The 22547-nt window shown below is 36.7% G+C and overlaps 1 protein-coding gene across 1 annotated transcript in view; it reads right to left on the reverse strand.

The window, feature by feature from the left end:
* The window catches only part of CCDC150 (coiled-coil domain containing 150), a 113444-nt gene that overhangs the window by 28488 nt on the left and 62409 nt on the right, over nt 1-22547 (reverse strand). Inside the window, exons 16-19 of the mRNA XM_027866087.1 lie at nt 19316-19444; nt 17804-17973; nt 13580-13673; nt 12727-12896 (exon numbers count right to left, since the gene is read on the reverse strand). Of these exons, the coding sequence (XP_027721888.1) occupies nt 12727-12896; nt 13580-13673; nt 17804-17973; nt 19316-19444 (563 nt within the window). The remainder of the gene's footprint in view (nt 1-12726; nt 12897-13579; nt 13674-17803; nt 17974-19315; nt 19445-22547) is intronic.

Here is a 22547-nt window from a genome sequence, read left to right on the forward strand (position 1 = left end):
CAATAGCCTCACAAAAAAAAGTATACTGAGAGTCCAGGATAAAGTAGGCTCAAGTTTAGAGAGCACATGTAGCAAAGGGGTAGTACAGTTCCTGGAAGTCCTTTTTCCAGAATCTTCAAAACGTCTTCCTAGGTATGGTGGGGGGTTTCTGCTGGGCTCTTTCATCATATATCTGAGCTGTCCTTGGCTCCCTGGTGCCAGTCACTGTTGTCCTGGGAACACTTGCTAGGATGCTGATGAGAAGATAAGTTCAAAATCCTATAGATTCTTTGAAACTTGTAGGGTCCTTCTCTGGCCAAAGTGGAGAGGGTAAAGGAAGCTGAGGGGATCAGAGTTGAACTGGAATGCTCCCTCCTCTCCCTTTCGAGGCATGTGAACTTCCAATTCCAACTAGCTTACATGTTTTACCCAATCAGAAGAGCTTTCCTGTTGAATCCAAGGCGGTGTCCAGGCTTCATTTACTCAGTGAAGTTTGTTCATGTAGTGATGTGTTCTCACCTCTTCATGTTCCACTCGAGTCTTGTATTGGAAAGTCAAATTTTCTATTCAGCTCTGGTCTTTTCATCAAGAATGCTTGAAAGTTCTCTATTTCACTGAATGACCATTTTCCTCCCTGCAGGATTATACTCAGTTTTGCTGGGTAGGTGATTCTTGGTTGTAATCCTATCTCCTTTGCTCTCCAGAATATTATATTCCATATCCTGCGGTCCCTTAATGTAGAAGCAGCTAAATCTTGTGTTATTCTGATTGTGTTTCCACAATACTTGAATTGTTTCTTTCTGGCTGCTTGCGCTATTTTCTCCTTGACCTGGGAACTCTGGAATTTGGCTACAACATTCCTAGGAGTTTTCCTTTGTGGATCTCTTTTTGATGTGATCTTCATTTCGATGAAGAAGAAAAGGAGTTGCCAAAAGAAACCAATGTAAATGTACAAATACCAGCTTAGATTTTAAAAAGACATCTACAGGAGATTAAACAAGAAAAAGATGGAGCAAAATGAAGGATGAATTTTTTTAAAACATAGCACAATCATGTCAGAATAGTGTGAAGAGTGTTGAAGTTAATAATGAGCTGAGTTTAATTATGAATGCTAAAGGCAATAAAAAGTCTATTGAAAAACTACTTTAGAGTGCTCTGAGGCTAGATTTGAACTCAGGTCCTCCTGACTCCAGGGCCAGTGTTCTATCCACCATACCACCTAGCTGCCCCTCCTATTTTTTTTTTCAAACAAAACTCAAGGAAGTGTGATAGGTTCAAAACCAGCCTCTTCTTTTTAGCTGGTCACTAGATTGGGAATTTTCCTGGAGAACCACTTAAAGTCTAGGAGCCTCAGGTTCCTCATCTATAAGATCAACATAATAATACTTGCAGTTCCTAATCAAGGAGGCCGTTGTGAAGATCAAATGAGCGTATTTATGTATAGTACCTTGTAAGCCTAAAAACATTATGCATATGTTAGTTGTCATCATCTTTATCATCATCATCATCATTATACTCATCATCATTAATCTCATCCTATTCTATTAAGTTTAGAAAGAAATGGCCCTGGGACAAGTTACTACCCTTGCTATTATTCTCTTATATTTAGTGTTTTGACTTCCAGGAGCCAAGATGGTGGAGTGAGCAGGAAATCCCTGTAACTCTCCCATATTCACTTCCAAACAAGCATAAAACAGCATCCCAAAGTGAATCCTGGAACAGCAGAAACAGCAAAAAGATGATGTGAAACAACCTTTTAACCCAAGAAACTTGGAAGGTCGGCAGGAAAGGTCTGTTTCACTCAGGTAAAAGGGGGATGCAGTTCAGAACAGAAAGCATCACAGCAAGCCAGCAGTAAGCCCTGCCTCAGCAAACCAGGAGGAGGTTCTGAGCCCCAGTATGGTGGAGCAGGCAAATGCAAACACTAGGACTTCCCATGTGCCTCAGCATAGCCAGGGAAATAGGCAGATGTTAACTCTGGGAACTGCCACGTACTTCAGTGTAGCCCCAGCAAACAGGCAACTGCTAGCAGCTAGACCACCAAGTGCTTCAGTGTAGCCTCTGGAAAATACATAGATACCAATGCAGGGACCCTACAGGTGCCTAAGCAAATGGGTAGACACCAGTGCCAGGAACCCTCCACATAACTCAGTATGGTAAAGTGAAAAGGCCAGTGCCATGTGCTTCAGTATTGCAAACAGGCAGACGCCAATGCAGGTACACTCCACGGGCCTCAGCACACATCAGCACTGGGACCCCAGCTCAGCACCAGGTCAACTTCCAGACAGTCTCCAGCAGCATCAGTTCACCCCTTTCCCCACCCCCTCAGTGCAGCACCAGACGTGAGGGTTGCCCATGGGCTTCAGGGCAATATCAGTGTAGGACCAGGTCAACATCCAGGTCCTGTAGCCCCCGGCACAAGAAGCTTGGGACAATGCCCCTTCCACCCTAGGAGCAGAGCTTAAATTTGAAAGTAAGGGAAAAGACCAGAAAAGATGAGCAAAAAAAAAAACAACAAAAAAAGAATCTGACCTTAGCAAATTATTATGGTGACAGAGAAGATCAAAACACAAACTCAGAAGAGGACGATAATGTCAAAACACCTATGGACAAAGGCCCCTCCCCAAAAAATATGAGAGTTGGTCTCAAACCCAGAAAGAACTTGTGGAAGAGCTTAAAAATCAAACAAAAGAATGAGAAGAAAAATTGGGAAAAATGAGAGTGATGCAAAAGAATTATGAAAAAAAGAGTCAATAGCTTGGAAAAAAGAAAATAATTGCTTAAAAAGTAGAATTGGCCAACTGGAAAAGGAAATACAAAAGTTAACTGAGGAAAACAATTCTTTAAAAATTAGAATTGGGCAAGTGGAAGCTAATGTCTCTATGAGACGTCAGGAATTAATCAAACAAAATTAAAAGACTGAAAAAATAGAAGAAAATGTAAAATACCTCATTGGAAATACAACTGACCTGGAAAATAGATCCAGGAGAGACAGTGTTAGAATACCATTGCACTACCTGAAAGCCATAATCAAAAGAAGGACCTTGACAGCATCTTTCAAGAAATTATCAAGGAAAACTGCCCTGATATCCTGAAACCAGAGGGCAAAATAGGCATTGAAAGAATCCACTGATCACCTCAGGAAAGAAATCACAAAATAAAAACTCCAAGAAACATTATAACCAAATTACAGAACCATCAGGTCAAGGAAAAAAACACTGCAAGGGTGCAGAAACCAACAATTCAAATATCAGGTAGCCACAATCAGGATTACACAAGATTTAGCAGTTGCAACACCAAAGTATCAGAGGTTATAAAACATGATATTCCGGAAGGCAAAGGAGTTAGGACTACAACAAAGAATCACCTACCCAGCAAAATTGAGCTAATGCTTCAAGGAAAAAAAATTAGTCATTCAATGAAATAAAAGGATTTCAAGCTTTCATATGGCTAAGACAGAACTGAACAAAATAACTGATCTTCAATATCAAGACTCAAGAAAAGCATAAAAAGGTAAAAAAGAAAAACATAGGGGATTCAAGAGAGCTAAACTGTTGACCTCCCTACATGGGAGGATGATACTAGTAATTTTTAAGAACTGTATCACTAATAGTGCAGCTAGAAGGTATATACATAGACAGAGAGCATAGGTATAAGTTGATGGAATGACATAAAAATTAATTAAGGGATGAGAAAGAGGAGTACATTGGGTGCAGAAGGAAGGGAGAGGTAGAACAGGGTAAATTGTTTCATATGAAGAAGTGTGAAAGACCTATTACAATGGAGGGGAAGATGAGAAGGTGGGCAGTGGGCATTATTTGAACCTTACTCTCATGAGAATTGGCTCGAAGAGGGAATAATATCCCCAATCAGTTGATTATAGAAATCTATCTTACCCGACAGGGAAATAGGAGGGGAGGAGATTAAGATGGTGGGGATGGAGGGGACTGACAGAAGTTAGGACAGATTGGGGGAGATGGTATACAGAAGCAAAACACTGGTGAAGACAGAAAGGGTGAAAGGAGAGAATAAACAAGAGGAAAAATAGGATGGAGGGAAATACACAGTTAGGAATCATAAGTGTGAATGTGAATGAGATGAACTCTCCCATAAAATGGAAGCAGATAGCAGAGTGGATCAAAAACCAGAATCTTACAGTATGTTTACAAGAAACACAGTTGAAGCAGAGAGACACACCCAGAGTAAAGGTAAGGGGCTGGAGCAGAATCTATTATGCTTCAGCTGAAGCTGAAGCTTTTAAAAAAGAAAAAAAAAGCAGGGATAGCAATCCTGATCTCAGACGAAGCAAAAACACAAATAGATCTAATTAAAAGAGATAAGGAAGGAAATGAAATCACATATTTAGTGTTTTAAGGAATATTATATAGCTGAATAAAATAATTCCTTTTTATAGTTGAGTAAAAATATTAGAATATCAGCTCATCCTCTATAGGATGAAAGTACCTAAATATAACTACAGTAGCAGGACAAGAATGATATGTACCTCATTCTGTTCCCATATGATTTTGATTTCTTTCGCAAAGTCTCTATATTTTGATAGCTTTTCATTCCATTTATCTTGGATATTGAGTATTTGGCATAGCAATATTAAAAACACTGCTTTTAACTTTTTATGGATTGTTATATTTAGACAATTATAAATAACAGTTCAGTCTGTGATAAGTTTGTTTCTAGTACAGTTTATGTATTCTTAAGGATATTTTAAGGTTTATAATTTTAGTATGGAGATTTGTAGTCTGTCAGTCTGTGAAATATAGTGAGTTTTTAGAAATCTAGTTACTGGTTCATATTTTGTGAGGCATTTGGTAGGAACTAAGTTTTTGCTGCTGCAGTAATATGTTGCAAAAATTCTATAATTTCTTTACATACTCTCTATTACTCACTAAGTCCAGAGCCCTTAAAAGTAACTCTTCTCTAATTTCTGGTGGTTATATTTAGGGCCGAATTGCCATCATAAACCCTTCAATTTCCATAAACAAATCTGTATGACTCAGTCTTTTGTTAGATGACTCTTTGTGACATATTGTTGGCTGAGTTTATGTCGCCATTGCCCATGGATGGAGGGCCTTTTGATTATATTCTTAGATCATAATTGTTTCATAGGCTCAATCCAGAGGTAAACCACTTTCAGTTACATAAGACAAATCCAATGGAGTATTATTAGCCTTTACTTTTGCTCAATGATATCTGTTTGCTCCAAAAGATTTCTTTAGGTTTTAGACCTGTTTATCATGTGATCTAAGAAAGTCTATCAGTCTTCATCCTCCTATTTTGTTGAGAAAGTATTAATCTTTCTATTGTCATGTTAAGTGATAGGCTTTCTGTTTCATAATTACTATTATTATTACATGGGTTTTTGTTAGTACACTTTCCAAATCTGTTAAAGTCTATTTCACAAGTCCAAAAGTATACATTAAGATCAGCATTGCATAGGTGTTAATTGCTTTAAATGTGTTCTTCCCATTCAGTTTGGATTTTAGGTTATCAGTAAGTCTCAACATATTTAGCCGTAGTCTTCATGTATGTGTGTGTTTGTGTGTGTATGTATTCTATTATTATTCTGTTCTCATATTTATCAATGAATTTTAGATAGAAACAGATCTGGGACAAATTACTCATTCTTTTATATGTAATGTTCTATGTAGACTATTGCACCAGTGAAATATTATTAATATCATCAACACCATCATCATTATCAATACTTTCTTCTCCCTGATAACTTGGAAAATAGAGAGGTATTCCTTTAGCCTTTTCACCTTTTCCTAGGGGGTAAAGCATTCTTTCCTTTCTGCACATAGATTGCTTGCCATTAGTCCTTCATTGTTGAAGAGGACCATGGCATCAGGAAGGTGATATCAAGATTTGCAAATGAATTAGATTTAAGTGAGGCAGTGCTGTGCAAAGTCACCAGCCTCACTCTCTCCTCTGGAGCCATCTAGGTCCAATGGCAAGACATAGACAAGGACAACTGGAGATGGCCTGGGATACCTTGGCCTTTTTAAGCTAAGGGCTTTCCCAAGTCTCAGTTTGTCTGAAGCAATGCCCATCCAGTGATTACAGCTAGGTAAGAAATGAGGCAAAGAATGATCTCTTTTAATGTATATGTAGAATCCATATCAGATTGCATGCCATCTTGGGGTGAGGGGAGAGGAGGGAAGTGGAGAAAATTTAAAACTCAAAAGCTTATGGAAGTGAATGTTGAAAACTAAAAATAAATTAATTGAACAATTAAAAAAAAGAATGATCTCTTTTACCTAGTTAAAAAAAAAATCAGTCTGGGAGGGAATCCTCAGGGTTTCTGGCTAAAACAGAAACAATTGCTATTTACACTCACTCTGAGCCATCAAAGCCCAAACAATGACCAATGAGGCTTGGGCTGGGACTTATTGTTGGCCAATCATTGAGAGCCAGAGTGATCTGGGTTTAAGGCATGGTCCTTAAAAAAGAAATCTAGCCTGTAAACCCCAAAATATCTTGCGAGATTTCAGCGATCAAAATTTCTATTTCTTTGGGCAGAGCACTGCAAGTAAGGGTATGATTCCCTTTGTGGACAGAGGGAGGGAAGGAAGGAAGGAAGGAAGGAAGGAAAGAAGGCAGGAAGGAAGGAGCTGCGTTGGTCAACTGGAACTGGGCAGTTTGGTCCACAGTGGGGCAGCTACTACTACTCACAGATTGCTGCTTGTCCTTCATTCTCAAAGAAAACCATGACATCAGGAAGGTGCTGTCATGATTTGCAAGTGAATTGCCACCTATGTGTTAGTTGAAACTAGCAAAAACATCTATCAGTCAAGAAGCATTTATTAAGCACCTATTATGTGCTAGGCACTGTGTTAAGTGTTGTAGACACACAAAAAGTGAAATAATCCCTACTCTAAAGGAGCATACCTTTCTATGGGTGAGATTACACATACATCTCTTATGTACATACAGAAGAAACCCTAAATAAACACAAAGTAGCAAACAGTTAAGGAGTGAGGGCACCAGAAATTGAAGGAATCTGGAAAGGATTTAATTAGAAGTTGGTGCTTGAAATTCACGTCAAAGGAAGTGAGGGATTCCATGAGGTAGAAGTGAACAGAGAGTGTATTCCAAGCATGAGTGATGACCAGTGCAAAGGAAATTGGGATAGAATGCTGTTGTGAGGGAACATCTCACTTTCTTTGCAGATCAATGCAAAATATCAATTGTCCTCCATACTTTCTGGAAAGGACATCCTCTGACTTCTATGATTTTTTTTCTTAATAGGTCTCATGACCAGCTCTACTGGAAAATGTGGCAAACTGCTATAGGTCTTCCCAGAGACTCCTGGGACTTTTTTTCTAAACAGTATTTCCACTTCCTTTTTCTAATTTGCTTGACTTCCTTTGATGGGCAATTAGGGTCTTCATCCGAAAGCCTCAGTACAAATAAGTTAAACTCGCTGACTAAAGCTGTAGTCTTGTTGAGATTCTCCAGTAGAATCCAAGTATCTGTTTGGTACCTCTTCCTATTTCAATGTTCTCCTACTGATCAGATTTTAGATGCCCTTTTCCCTTCTATTCTTAAGGTCTATGACTTTGAACCCTGTTAAAATGCAAACACCCCCAGGAGGGGTAACACCTTAAACCAGGAATTCTTGACCTTTTATATCAAGAATTGGACACCTTTTTGGCAATTTGGTAAAGCCAATAGACCCTCTCTCAAAATGATAATTTAAATGCATAAAATATATTATCAAAATATTAAAAAAAGTTCAAGGGCCCCAGTTTAAGAAGCTCTGCCCTAATATCTTGACTTTTAATTTGAGTACTCAGAACAAGTTTCATAAGGGGGAAGATGAAAGCTTATGAGGAAGATACCAGCTATCTGAGAGCTGTCCAGGAAAATGAGGTGTATTAAAAGAAATACAAATATAAAAAAGGAAATAAACCTCAAAGGAAAACTTTACTTTTTCACAATTTTTCATTATTGCTCAGCTAGTTATATTTATTTGCATAACCACAAATCTAAAATACTCTTACATTTCTATTTCTTAGCAAAATTTTATAACTCGTCTCCATCTTTCATAGATCTCCGCCTTATTACTATATTGCCTCTTCTCTTGTCCCACCCATCTTTTCTAGATTGAATTTCCCTAATTCCATCCCAATCCTAACCCTATAATCTTACCAATAGAGACCTAACTGAAACTTTCCCATCTATTACTAGAGGAATAAACAGCAATATATGATAATAATTGCGCAACAAATCACTGTCGTTTGCAAAAATTTAGCACCAGTAGCCAGAACTGTATTAACAGAAGCTTGATACCCTCCATAACCTAACAGAAGAGAAATTTTTATACTGCAATTACAAACCATAAAATATCCTTGATAATCCAACAAATAAATTGCAGTGGCATCAGAGAATCATCACAGAAAAAAAAAACTGCTGCCCCTAATCATCTTGCCAATGATAATGAGCTATAAAAATCTATGAACATTTTAATACGTCACTATACTGAATACTCAAATTCTAGACTATTTGAAATGAAAAGATTTTAAAATATAGAGACTTCACAAAAGAAATCTAATCTATATGAAAGCAGGATGAATTATATATCTATTATCCTAATTAGAGACAGGTAGGTGGCACAGTAGATATAATGCTGGACTTGGTGTCAGGAAAACCTGAGTTCTGGCCTTATATACTTACTAGCTGTGTGACTCTGGGCAAGTCATTTTGACCTTTGCTCGCATCAGTTTCCTCTTCTATAAAATGGGGATAATAATAGCACTTATTTCCCAGGGTTTTTGTGAAGGTAAAATGAGATCATATTTGTAAAGTGCTTTGTAAAGTGATAATACAGTCTAGTTATTATTATTCTTACATCTGCTACTGGAGTTATCTTAGGAATGGTTTGAATGAACCTGGAGAAGATGAGCTAATGTCCCACAACTTTTTTTTATGTTTATATATTTATATAATATTTATATATTTTTATAAAAATTAATTACCTTCTCCACCTACATAATATTAAATTAAATATATAGCATGCTAAATATTAAATATAACACACAAATAGTAGGATAGCAACTTATCCCAGGTCAATTTCTATTTGAACTCCACATAAAATGAGAAGAATGAGAAAATAGCAATGGTAATACATGAAGAATCAGTGTTTTCATCAGTATAGGAACCTATGGGAATTCCTATCAGCAATGCAGGTAAGCGAACCAAGACTCAGGAGATACATCCTGAAGAATTGCCTGAGATACAGAGAAGGTAAATGACTTGTCAGGTCACATAGTAAGAGTCAGAAGTGGAATTTTGAACCTATATTTTTCCTTATAAACTCCTAAGTACCAAATAAATGTTAGTTATTATCAATGTAATTATTATTATTTTTATTGTTATTATTGGCATAGAAGCAGCATTGCATAATGGATACAGTGGAATCAAGACTACAGAGCGTTAAGAGAATTACCCAGTTCTTATTTATGTCAAGGAGTTTATTCTTTATATTAGATAGGTTAAAACCCCCTACAAATATGGAAGTAAATACAAAATAACTACAAGGTAATTTGGGGGGGAGGTGAAAAGTAGTGAAAAGATCATAGAAGTCTTTGTGTAGAAGGTGACACTTGAATTGAGCTTTGAAAGAAATTCTAAATTCTGTGGTGGGTAAAAGATGAAGCAACTGAGGAAACAAAGGTTTGCTCTTCTGAGTATATTGATTTATTAAGAAATGTATGCCAATTGCCCAACAAATTGGGACCAGGCCCTTCCTTAGCTTAGGGCTGGACCCTGAATACAGGGGGAACCAGACTTTTCTACATTAAAAACAATGAATCAAATAAGGCCAATTAGGTAAAAGGAAACAATACAACATTAAGTAATGGACTTTCCAAATTGGGAGAGGGAAAATGAACAGGTGCAATTTCCTGAATTCAGAAAAAGAAGTGTACCACTCTCCCCAAGGGTCTGTAAATAATCAAAGGAGGGGCAGCTAGGTGGCACAGTGGATAGAACACTGGCCCTGCAGGCAGGAGGACCTGAGTTCAAATCTAGCCTCAGACACATAACACTTATTAGCTGTGTGACCCTGGGCAAGTCACTTAACCCCAATTGCCTCACCAAAAAAAAAAATAATAATAATAATAATCAAAGGAACATGGAAATAATAACTGGTTGATTGTTTAATATGGGGCCAGTTTTCAGATAAGACATATGGGTTGCTTGAGATGTATGTATGTGTGTATATGTGTGTGTATGTATGTGTATATATATATATATATATATATATATATATATGGATACAAACTCCTTGCATGAAACTTTGGATCTGACTGAATTTTTGGTCAGCACAACCTAGATGCTTGAGTTAAGTGTTTCTAAGTAGCAAGGAGATATGGTCCACTTTCCCAGTCATGCAGGGTTAGGATCAACTAATGCAATAAAGTTTTCTCTCAATTTCTACAACTGAATAAAGTTTTCTCACAAGACAAAAATTGGACTAGACCCTTAATTGAAAAGAAACAAGTTAGCTCCAGAATTGAGTCAAAGGATGGAGTCAGTAAGATTCATTCAATTCCCACAATTAATCACTTGCTGTCCTAATCCCCTCAATTTCCTCAGTTCTATGAAGTAGAAATGAGTAGTACAGCTGATTCTTATCACTGGTGGTATTTATGTTCTATCAAGTTGCTGTGAACACAGAATGAGTGATGAATGCTAAACCATTGCCCACAGGGGAAATGCAGGCTTAGGTTCCTGTGAGCTTCTGGTCCCAGCATTAACTTTAACACTTTCTTGAGTGACTGTGAATTTCCTCTTTCCTTTTCTGCATGTACCGTATTGTAAATTCATTAACATTGAACTCACAGCTAACAGCACTGTAATTCATGCTGAGTGAAGCTTATCTAACACACGTATTTTCTTTGTTAAAGCATGTCACAGCCTTCTTATCCTTAGGAACACTAAATAGCACTTCAGCACTAAATAGCATATGCTTGAGGACATTTCAAACAGTGAAATCACCAATAAAAAGTACAAAAATGAAAAAACAGTGGCACTAAACAGAAAAGGACTCTTGTTTACAGTAAGAGAACATTGCCTTATTTAACATCAGCTGGAAATGTATGTGTTGGCGACTCAAATTTTTTGCCACTCTGTGTATGTCCAGGAATGAAGTTTAAGTGCTATGAGTTTTGATTTTGAAATTACAAATAAATTTTAGCAAGCAGATGAATTTGCAAACACAGCATCTGTGAATAACGAAGATTATCTGTATATTCCGGGTATGGGGGACAGCCACTGCAAAAACATGGAGATGCAATGAAATATTGTGTGTGAGGTCCATCAATAGAATGCATGAAGGGGATTAATAACATAAAGTAAGACTTGAGAAGCACATTGGAGCCAGATTTTCAAGGTTATTAAATGTTAAACAGAGAAGTGTGTATTTGACCATAGAAGGAATGAGGAGGAATGGCACGTTCAGATCTATGTTTTTAGGAATATCACTTTGGATACTATGTGGAGGATGGAATGGAGTGGGAAGAGACCTGAGGCAGAAATCCAATTAGGAGGCTCTTCAGATGGCCCTGGATAAAGGTAATAAAGATTTGATATACAGTGGTGGACATGTAAGCAGAGGGGAGACAGATGCAAGAGATGTTGTGGAGATAAAAACTGACATGACTTGGCAACTATATATGGGATGAAGGACAGTAAGGAATTAAGGAAAACTCTAAGGTTGTGAACCTGGGTGACTAGAAGGAAACAGGAAAATCTGGAAGGGTAAAGAATTTTGGGGAAAAGATAATGAATTCAGCTTTGGACATTTTGAGTTTGAGATGTCTATGAGACATTCTGTTTGAAATATCCAACAGCCAAACAGTTGGTGATGAGAGACTGGAACTTAGGAGAAAATAGGGATGGATATATAGATCTGAGAGCCATTTGCTTAGAGATAATAATTGAACTCGTGTAAGTTGGTGAGGTCACTGAAAGAGAGTATAAAGTGATGCATGTAAAGTGCTTTGCAAATTTTAAAGTGATACATAAAAATTAGTTATTATTATTGATCTGTGCCCTGTCTGTCAAATGAATGGTTGCTATTTTCTTTCCAAGTCACTATACTGTACAACTGTTTCTAACAATAGTTGTCTTACATGGTTTTTTTAATAGGTTAAAAAAAGCCTATAAAACTTTCCATCATAATATAAAATGTGAATAGAATATATTTATGGCTTAGGTATATTTTTAAAAATGATCCTTTCTTCCTATTACCTTTTCTTCTGTGACACATATCATTAAGGGGGGGGTGGAAAGTTTGTATACAGTTAGTATTTTTCCTGGGAAGAAATTCTCTAAAAAATTCTAGCAAAATGGAAAGAGGATTGAAAGTATTTTATTTTATGGCTGATTTCCTTTAGATAAACTGATTTCTTTTAGACCCATCCTAATTTAATTTAGGCTGTGGACACATGAGATGCTTGGTCTTTCTCATGGCCTAAATCTTATTAGTGACCTGAAGGAACCAAGAACAAAATGATTACTTAGTAAACTCCATGCTTAGCTGAGTCATTTCCCTGCTAGGAACAGGGTGGTTTTATCTGGCCGCTACTCCACCAGTATTCAAATGACTGCATTTAAATCATTAATAAGGTGGTGGTTACTTTGTTATTCGTGGCTCAGAATGGAAATGAAAATCAGTTATCAAGACAAAAGAAGCAAATTTACCTTTCGTAAACCCTTCCTTACCTATAATTTTCCAAAGTTTGCTGCTCAATTTCTTTGCTGTCCAATTTCTCTTGAATATGGTCCAGCATTTGTTGGAGTTGGCCATTAGTCTGTAGAGCTTGTTCCAAGCTCAAAGCAAGCTTCCTATTGTCTTCTCTGGACACACCTAGTGCATTATGTAGTGGTTCCACCTGAAAGATGGGGGCAACAGTAAGCTCTAATTTCCTTGAAGTATGTATGAGGAACATTTACGTACCTTGTACACTCTTATCACTTTATCAAGTAGAAATGTTTGGTTAGAAAACAAAGCAAAGATCCCAGATGTTTATGTCGGTATGGTGACAACATGTAGAAATTTATTATGGGTATATATTTGATTTCTAAGAATTTGCTATCTTTTTGAGTAAACAGATTGATCCTAGTAGAGGTAATTGAAAGAATTTGCCTGTAAAGAGCTTTGAAGATACAGCTAGTGGATACATTTTAGATCCTCCTGACTGAAGTTACAAGTTCTTTTCTAAATCCTTTAACTTCCGAATTTTAAAAATGTATTAAATGCAAAAAATGTTAACAGTAGAAGACAGGATAAGAATAATTATAATAACTGACATACAAAGAACTTTAAAGTTGTCATGCACAAAAGAGAGTAAAGTAAATTTTGCTCCAGTTCTTACAGTGACATTGTACCACTTATTTCATGGAGCCTGTTTTCCATTTGTAAACTTGTCACTGGCCAAAGTCATCTTTTAGTACAAAGGGAATTTATATGATTCTTTTTCATTCAGTTTTCCAGTTCTTCAAAAAACTGTGGTTTGGACATTTCCCATAAAAACAAAAAGTTTCATTTTATCACATATGAAAACTTGGCCTCTACCTCACTATTGTGCTGAGCTTCTACAATAAGGAGTCTGGATTGCCATTCATCCAATTCTGCTTCTAACTTCTGTATCTTCTGCTGATTTAGAAGCCTAAAAATTTAAAAGAGAACAAAATGACTATTGCAAAGATAATCTTGACATATAAATGTCTTGGGAATCAATAAAGTAATATATGTTAAGGTTTTTGAGCTGATAAAAACTACTACCTAACTTCCAAATGCTAAGTTTGTGGGGGGCAGTTATTAACCTCAATTTCAACTAGTAATGGATTAAATTATATTCTTAAATTCCCATAGTCAGTGTGTCGATCAATAGTCATTCAGACAATAAATGCTTATTAAACACCTATGTGCCAGGCACTGTGCTAAGTGCTAGGAATACAAAAAGAGGCAAAAGACAGTTCCTATCCTCAAGGAGATCATAAGATAATGAGGGAGACATCAAGCAAACAAATATGTACAATAAGCTATACACAGGATAAGTACAAAAGAGGGAAGGAACTAAAATTAAGAGGGGTTGGAAAAGGCTTCCTATAGAAGATAGGATTTTAGTTGGGACTTGAAGGAAGCTGCGGAAGCCAGTAGGTGGAGATTAGAAAGGACAGCATTCCAGGACAGTCAGAGAAATGCCCAGAGCTGAGGGATGGAGGGTCTTTTTCTCCACAAGGAGGCTAGTGTCACTGGATCAAACAGTATTTATGTTACGGAATAAGGTGCAAGAAGACTGCTAAGGTAGGAAGGGGCTAAGTTATGCAGGGCTTTGAATGACAAACAGGGCATTTTGTATTCAATCTTGGAGGCGTTAGGGAACCACTGGAGTTTATTGAGTATGGTGGAGAAAACGATTGAACCTGTGCTTTCCTAAGATCATTTTGGTGGCTGAATGGAGATCTGCTGCAGTGGCTATGGACTAGAGGCAGGCAGACCCCACCAGCAGGCCATTGCAATAGTTTAGTCGTGAAGTAATGACGGCCTGCACTACAGTGGTGGCAGTGTCAGAAAGAAAGGAGGAGGATTTGAGAGAGGTTGCAAAAGTGAAATCAATAAGCCTTGGCAACAGATTGGATATGGGAGAATGAGAGATAGTTGGTAGTTGAGGATGACACCTGGGTTGAGAGCTCCAGGGACTGGGAGGATGATCTAGCCCTCTACAGTAATAGGGGAGTTAGGAGTGAGGAGAGTTTAAGGGAAAAGATAATGAGTATGTGGAATAATTCAGATCAGAAACTATGGGGCAGAGAATTGAAAGCAAAAAACTGAGTTTTCCTTTACTTTTTAACTCTTTATGGTTTCTAGGTAAACTCTGCACTCTGCAAAAAGTAGACACTTATAACATGCCATTGAGTGACTTATGATAAGCACTGTTTTCTAAGGCTCTACTATATTATTCAGGAGTGAAAAGATGATCCATTTGCAGCAGGGGCCTTCTCTTTGCCAAAGCTAGTTGTAAACCCACTCGTTTCCAGGGAACTTGCCCTTTGATCAACCCCTCATTCTCTTTTCAGTCTTTCTTTGTCCAAAGGCTCCTTTACTGTTGCCTATAAACATGCCCAGCCCTCCTCCATTCTCAAAACAAACTTCTGTGACCTTGTTGTTCAGTTGTTTAGTTGTGTTTGACTCTTCACGATCCCCTGGACTACAGCTGCTAGGCCCTTCTATCCTCCACTGTCTCCAGAAGTTTGTCCAAGTTCGTGTTTATTGCTTCCATGACGCTATCTATCCATCTCAACCTCTGTCATACCTTTTTCCTTTTGCCTTCAATCTTTCCCAACATCAGGGTCTTTCCAGTGAGTCCTAGCTTACCTCAAGCTATAAAACTGTAGCTTGACTCCTTTTCATAGCCAAAAACATAGAAAAAGCTCCCTACAATCCTGCCTCCACTTTCTCACCTCCCACTCACTTTTCAACCCTTTGCAATCTGGCTTCCACTCCCACCACGAGTGTTTCAGTGGTTCTCTGTTGGCATCTAAAGCCACAGTCTAGCTCCAGACTACCTCTTCATAAATGACAGTGAATATCCTTACCTCCATGTCCTTGCCAGGATATCTTCAATGCCTTTCTCTCATTTGCCTTTTCTTACTGCCAGCTCCTTCCAACCTCTGCAATCTTACCTGTGAACCCTCTTGGAAATCACTTTGTATATATCCTGTATTTACTTATTTGTGAACCTGTTGTTACCTGAAACGCAGGGACTATCTTCCTCTTGCATTTTTATCCCCAGTACCTGGGGCAGGGCTGGTAGAGAACAGATACCTTATAAGTGCTTGCTAACTCTGCTGGGGAAAGTGAGAAGCATCTACTATAATGATGCCAGTGGTTTTTTGCTTGTCTGACTTTGTAAACCAGACCAATGGCCTCAAACTCAAATAGAAATGGATCCTAATTACATTTTAATTTGGTTCAGCTACACTCCAGAGTTTTGTAGTCTGGGCAGCTTGCTGTGTGTTTGACACCTATTATTAAATTAAGTAGGGGCAGCTAAGTGGGCCACTAGATAGAGTGCTAGGCCCTGAGTCAGGAAAATTCATCTTCCTGAGTTCAAATCTGACCTCAGACACTTACTAGCTGTGTGACCCTGAGCAACTCACTTAACCTTGTTTGCCTCAGTTTCCTCATCTGTAAAATGAGCTGGAGAAAGAAATGGCAAACCACTCCAATATCTTTGTCAAGAAAATCCCAAATGGGGGGCAGTTAGGTGGTGCAGTGGATAAAGCACCGGCCCTGGATTCAGGAGGACCTGAGTTCAAATCTGGCCTAAGACACATAACACTTATTAGTTGTGTGACTCTGGGCAAGTCACATTGTCTAGCCAAAAAAAAAAAAGAAAATCCCAAATGGGGCTATAGTCAGACATGACTGAGGAATGACTAAATTAAGTAATTATTTTTAGTAATTATTACTATATTTAAAAATAATTAATTTGATATCTACATAACTATATTAAGCACAAAACTATATTTAAGATCAATGTTTTTCTAGTTTGATTCTCCCCCAAAAGGCTATTAGCTGACATTTATTTTTCTTCCCAATAGAACTCCTTTAAATATGGCTTCATTAAAATTTTTTATTGATGTATCTTATCTTTTATACAACAATCTTTTCTTCTCCTTATTAAAAAGAAAAAAAAGCTAGACAAAAGTGACTGACAAAGTAACCTCATCTGACAGCATATGCAACATTTCAGATGTATAGTTCTTTACCTCTCTGAGAAGAGGGAAATGTGTTTCATCATCTGTCCTCTGTGATCAAGATTAGGTATATGATGTGATTTCAAGTGATAATAAAAAATGTTTTTAAGGCCTTGCTATCTATGGAGCATATATTTTCAAACTCATAAAGGAACCACTATTATAATTTCAGCTGATCTACTTAAAGTCTATGACAGAAAAGTAGTCTTTAGTGCTCAGAACTGACCACCTTAGAAGTTTATTTCTGATATATAATTCTAATAAGTAGAAGGTAAATTCTAGCTGGACATCCTGGTGAATGTTCAACAACCAGATTCAAATGTATGCATTGATACTTTTAAGATTAATCTGCATGATTAACACTTTCAATCCACAGAACAATAAATCAAGCCCTGATTTGTAGTGATTACCAATTTCTTTCTTTCTTTCTTTTTTTTTGGCTAGGCAATGGGGTTAAGTGACTTGCCTAGGGTCACACAGCTAGTAAGCGTCAAGTGTCTGAGGACAGATTTGAACTCAGGTCCTCCTGACTCCAGGACCAGTGCTCTATCCACTGTGCCACCTAGTTGCCCCATGATTGCCAATTTCTTAGGTGTAAATGCTCACATTGAAAAGTTAAAAATGGGCTGGTAGGCTAGTTAGAGCTATCTCCAGCACACCCTTAACTTCAACCCAGAGTGGGTATTTACCTTGAATTATCTTTATAACCATAGTTGGTAGACCTGAAGTCAGGATGAGTAAAACTCTAATACATTCATCAAACAGTATAACAATTCTAGTTTATTGGAGAATTTGTGCTGAGGAAGATTAATTGCAAGCATCCATTATGTTTCATTTTGCTCCAATACAATGATATTTGAAATTGGATTTCTGAAAACCACATTCACTTCTACTTCTGACCTGAAAAAATATGCTCATTCTTCAAATGCCCTATTATTGACCTCCAAAAAACGTAGAGGTAAAAAGTAATTTTATAACACTAGACAAAAAGAAGGAATGTGGAGAAAAATTAGACAAATGAAATCTTAGATACCTCTCTTTCTTGAGGCCCGAAATCTCTGAATCCCTCCGCCCTAATTCCGTCTGCACCTTCTCCAGAGCTCCTTGCATTTTACTATGAGAAGCCAGTACGTTCTCCAGCATAATTGTGACTTTGCAGTTATCTTCCTTAGCCTCTGCCAGCTGTCGCTGAAAGGTTCCCATCTAATGTAAAATCAAGTAAGAGGGGACAAGTTTGATTGCAATAACTGGTTCTTTACCAACCTTGTTTCTGAGCCTTCAGAGGGCCAATGCATGTATGTAGAAAGCAGCATGCTTCGGATTATTTTTTAATGTATATAGATAAATGCATGATAGGATACTGGGGAGAAAAAGAGAATCCTGTGGGTTTTAAAAAATTTCTTCCATTCATTTGTGTGCCATATCATTCTATGTAAAAAAAGCTTGGCTCTACTCTTTATTATGAACTTCAAAAATTATCTTAGGAGAGTTGTTGAAAAGTTTAGAGATTGCAGAAGAACAATATACTGGATAGCCCTCTCCACAGTGTAAATCTTTCAGCAATTGATATCAAAGAGAAGGAACCTAAGCTGTGTTCTTAAGAATGACATTGCGGAGTAGGAACAGTATTATGGTATAAATTTTTTAAAGTTTATTGATTTTTTTTTACATCACCTTCATTTCCAAAAATCTCCCTCCCTTCCCTTCTCCAGTGGATCATCACTTGTAACAAAAGTAGAGAGGAAAAAAGGCATTCAGCAAAACTAACAAATATATCATCTGAATCTGATGCAATGATCTATACCCAGAGGATCCCCTTTTCCACCCCACTCCCAATCTCTGCAAAGAAGAGAGGGAGGAATGCATTTTCTCATCTCTTCTTTAGGTTTGAGCTTGATTGTTAAAATTACATAGCATTCAGGTTGTTTTGTTGTAGTTGTTGTATTGCTTCCATTTACGTTATTTTGGTCGTGTGTGCTGCATGTCTTGTTCTGTTTACTTCATGCAGCAGTTCTTACATGTCTTCCTATGCTTCTCTGAATTCCTCATATTCATTGCTTTTTATGAAGTAGTAATAACATTCCATGACATTCTTGCACCACAATTTGTTTAACCATTCCCCAGTTGATTGGCATCTACTTTGTCTTAATAGTTTGACTTTTTAAAATTAACATTAGTTCTCTTATTACATTAATATAAACATCAAAGGGTAAGTTATTTTTATTTGGGGCCTAAAGATTTTAAACAAAAACTCCAAAAGGGAAAAAGTCTGGCTTCTTTCTTTGACTTTCTAAGTCAAAATCTAAGTCACAGACAAAAAAAAAATTAGGAAAAAAAGGATAGTTTAAAGGTAGTTTAAAGCTATCTTTCCTTTAAGGGGGAAAAAACATCGAGCAGGTTAGAGAAAGGTCTCTTTTTTGTTTAGTTTTCCTCCTTGCCAACTATGGCAACAACATAAGGAATGTGGCTCATGAAAAGTTTTCGCTCATGTTTCAGTAACAGGATATTTTCGACCCTTTCAAAAAAGATTTGCCAATTTCCTTGCCTTGCTCCTTTCCCTTTCTTCCATAGCCTCCAGGTGCCCCCTCATTTTATGACTTTCTCCTGATGAAACATCACGGAATTTAATTGCCCGAGAAAAATTGTCTTCATTCTTTTCAAGAATAGTTTGCATCTTATGAGAAAAAAAAGAAATGATTAATACTTTGCAAAATATAGGAGGTGAATGATCAGAATGAGAAACTTAGGGCAATTTAGAAAACAAATGTTAAAAATATTAAAACAGTATTAACAATAGTCATATTTTCTGGATTTTACAAAAGATAACATTTTCCCCTCATAATGGTTTGCTATAGTTAAAAGGAAACACATGGGCAAAAATAGCTTATAAATTTCATATAAAGACTACACTGGGAATAAATAAATAATTGTAATGAGATTATAATGTAGAACAAGGAAGAAATTAACATTATTTATGCTCTTTTTTTTTAAATACAGGTAACTTTTTTGGAGGTGATAGGGAAATGAAGACTAGTTTAATAGCACTGAAATAGCTTAGAAAGTAGCATTACATCAGAGCAATAATGAAGTTAGAAATGTACAGGGATCACAGACAGAGTTGGAAGGCACTTTACAGGTCATCTAGTCCAAGCCCCTCATTTTTTTGTCAAACAGACCTAGAGGGGTTAAGTGTCACACAACAAGCAGCAGAGATAGGTTGTGAACTCGGGTCCTCTGGAGCTAAATCCAGTGCTTTATCTACTGTAGAAATTCTAACCAGGACTAGTTTATTTTCTACTTGGTAGTAGAAACACCCCCAACACCATCAACAGACTTTTTTGTCCTCAATTTTTTTCTCAGCTTTCAGTATATCAAGTAAATTTCTCTAGATAATCATTATTTTGAAAATTATTTTTTTCTTAAAGATTTTTTTTCCTTTAGCTTTTTTCTTTTCAAATATTTGAAAAGTTTGGTATTCTTGGAGTGAAACTCAATTGATTCAAAGGAGGAGTATTGTCTTGTAGATTCTAATACCCCAGCTTTTTCCCAGGAAAGGTACAAGAAAGAAGTATCATTTTGCTAATTATCACCATGGTTCAAGGTCTTACCAAATATATCCACAAATTCCTGTTTTAAGCTTTAATACAGCCATTAACAGCAATACATACACCAGGGTGCTTCTTGCTTACAGAAAGCATTCAGAACCTACTCAACACTTATAATAATTTACTTCTATTTTTAATATCAATTGAAGATGCTTTACCAGAACTTTTAAGAAACATACTTTTCCATGCTCAATTATTTGAAATAAAATTGGAAGTTATATAGAAATAGTTAAATATTTAAGTAGAATAAAAATATAATTACAAAATCATTTAACTAAAGCTTTATTAAATGAAATATGTCCTGAGTTGAGTTTGGAGATATCTAAAAATGTAAATTTTTTTCTAAAAATGACATTTAAAACATTTCTTCACCTCCACCTCTTGAAATAATGACTTTCCTTCAAGGCCTAGCTCCAGTTTCACGTACTACATGAGGCCTTTCCAGATCTCTCCAGCTGTTAGTGTTCTCTTCCATCATGTACAAAATTAATTTGTATTTATATACTTTTTATATGTTTTGTATTTCTGTAACTGTGTATTTGTTATTTCCCTACAATAAAAGATAACTCCTTGAGGTCAGGGACTATTTTTCCTTTTGTATACCAGCACTTATAGGATTAGAATTGCCAAATTTTATATCTTGATCTCCAAAGTAAAAGGAAGTGATTACATGACATTAGCCAGAATTGGAGCCGATATCTAACCCCTCCCTTACGTCTTCAATTTCAGTATCATCTGTTTCTTATATAATTAAATCTTGTTAACATGTTGAAAGGCCCTTTTAAGTATTACCTTTATATATTTTCACTTACTGTATGAAATTTTCTTGGTTTTATACTTGGAAATGCAATAAGGTTCTTAATCACCATTTTAAATGCTCATGGTCTTCACTCACCAAATCTCTTTTTAAAATTTCAGATGTTTCTTCAGTTGTCAATGGTCTGGCAGCAAGAATATCTATTTTACCTTCCAGCCTTCCCTCCATGGTCTTAATAGCATTCAAAAGAGTCTTCAGAGAGACCTTTGAGTCCCCCAAATCCTGAGGAGACTTCACAGAAGGTAAGGAAGTTGCAAAGCTGACTCGGCGTGAAGGACTGGAAGTAACACTGGGTAAACCAACAGTTGAAATTCTTTCCTTTCCAGTGTTTAAAGTGGACCTAGCAGAACTTTCACTGGACTTTGCAGACATTGGTCTTTCTACAGATTTCTTTCTTCTTGATGGAAAAACCATTTTAGAGTAATTTAATCAACAAAAACATGATTTTTTTTTTGGAGGTAGACACTTGGGAGAAATTATTTAAATGTTTTGTCTGACTTAATGGTAAAACATATTTAGACTAAGACCTATGTAATTTCTTAAACTAAACTGTCAAAACACTATCTTCAGTGTAACTTGTCCAATGAAGTCTCCTTTTCCAATTTTGTGACCTCATCACTCATCACCATGATCAGACAGTTGATTGGAACTTTAAGTGAATTCTATGTGAAGACAAATTGTAAGTCCTTGGTTACTAGGTGCCATAGACACAGAATTTTTGTTTCTAAATTAAAGGTAACATGGTACACTGGAAAAACATCAGACTGGGAGTCAGGGAACTTGAAGTATAGTTCTAATACTGTTGTGTGACTGTAGCAAAGTCACTTAATTAATCTGAGTTTAAGTTTTCTTACCAATTCAAATAAGGGCTTAGACTAGATGATCTTGAAGATCTTCTCAAGATGCCATGATTTTAAGTTTTAGTTTAAAAATTCAACTCAACACATCAATAATACTTATCAGCCATTTCCTCACTGGGCTGCCCACATTCTAGTCATCATCCTCATCTCTTTTACCCTACCGCTTACTTGGAATACGTCCTGGAACAGCAGGTTCTGATAGGTGAGATTTTGCCTTATTTTACAGGAAAACTTGGCCTTCATCTCACTTTCTGGCAGCTACACAGCATGTTTCTGTGGAAGAGGTCCCCCTCTTCCTTTTCTAGCTCTCTTTTATGTATAGTCTTTTCTGATTAAAATGTATATGACAGAGTTTGTCTTGTTTGCTTGTATTTGTGTCCCCAGAACTTACAACAATGGCTGGAATATACTAACTATTTAGTAAGATAAATGCTTGTTCTTTCTATCCATCTATCTATCTATCTATCTATCTATCTATCTATCTATCTATCTATC

Source organism: Vombatus ursinus, unplaced genomic scaffold (assembly GCF_900497805.2).
Source record: "Vombatus ursinus unplaced genomic scaffold, bare-nosed wombat genome assembly UNPS02014779.1, whole genome shotgun sequence".
In the NCBI taxonomy this organism is placed as follows: Eukaryota; Metazoa; Chordata; class Mammalia; order Diprotodontia; family Vombatidae; genus Vombatus; species Vombatus ursinus.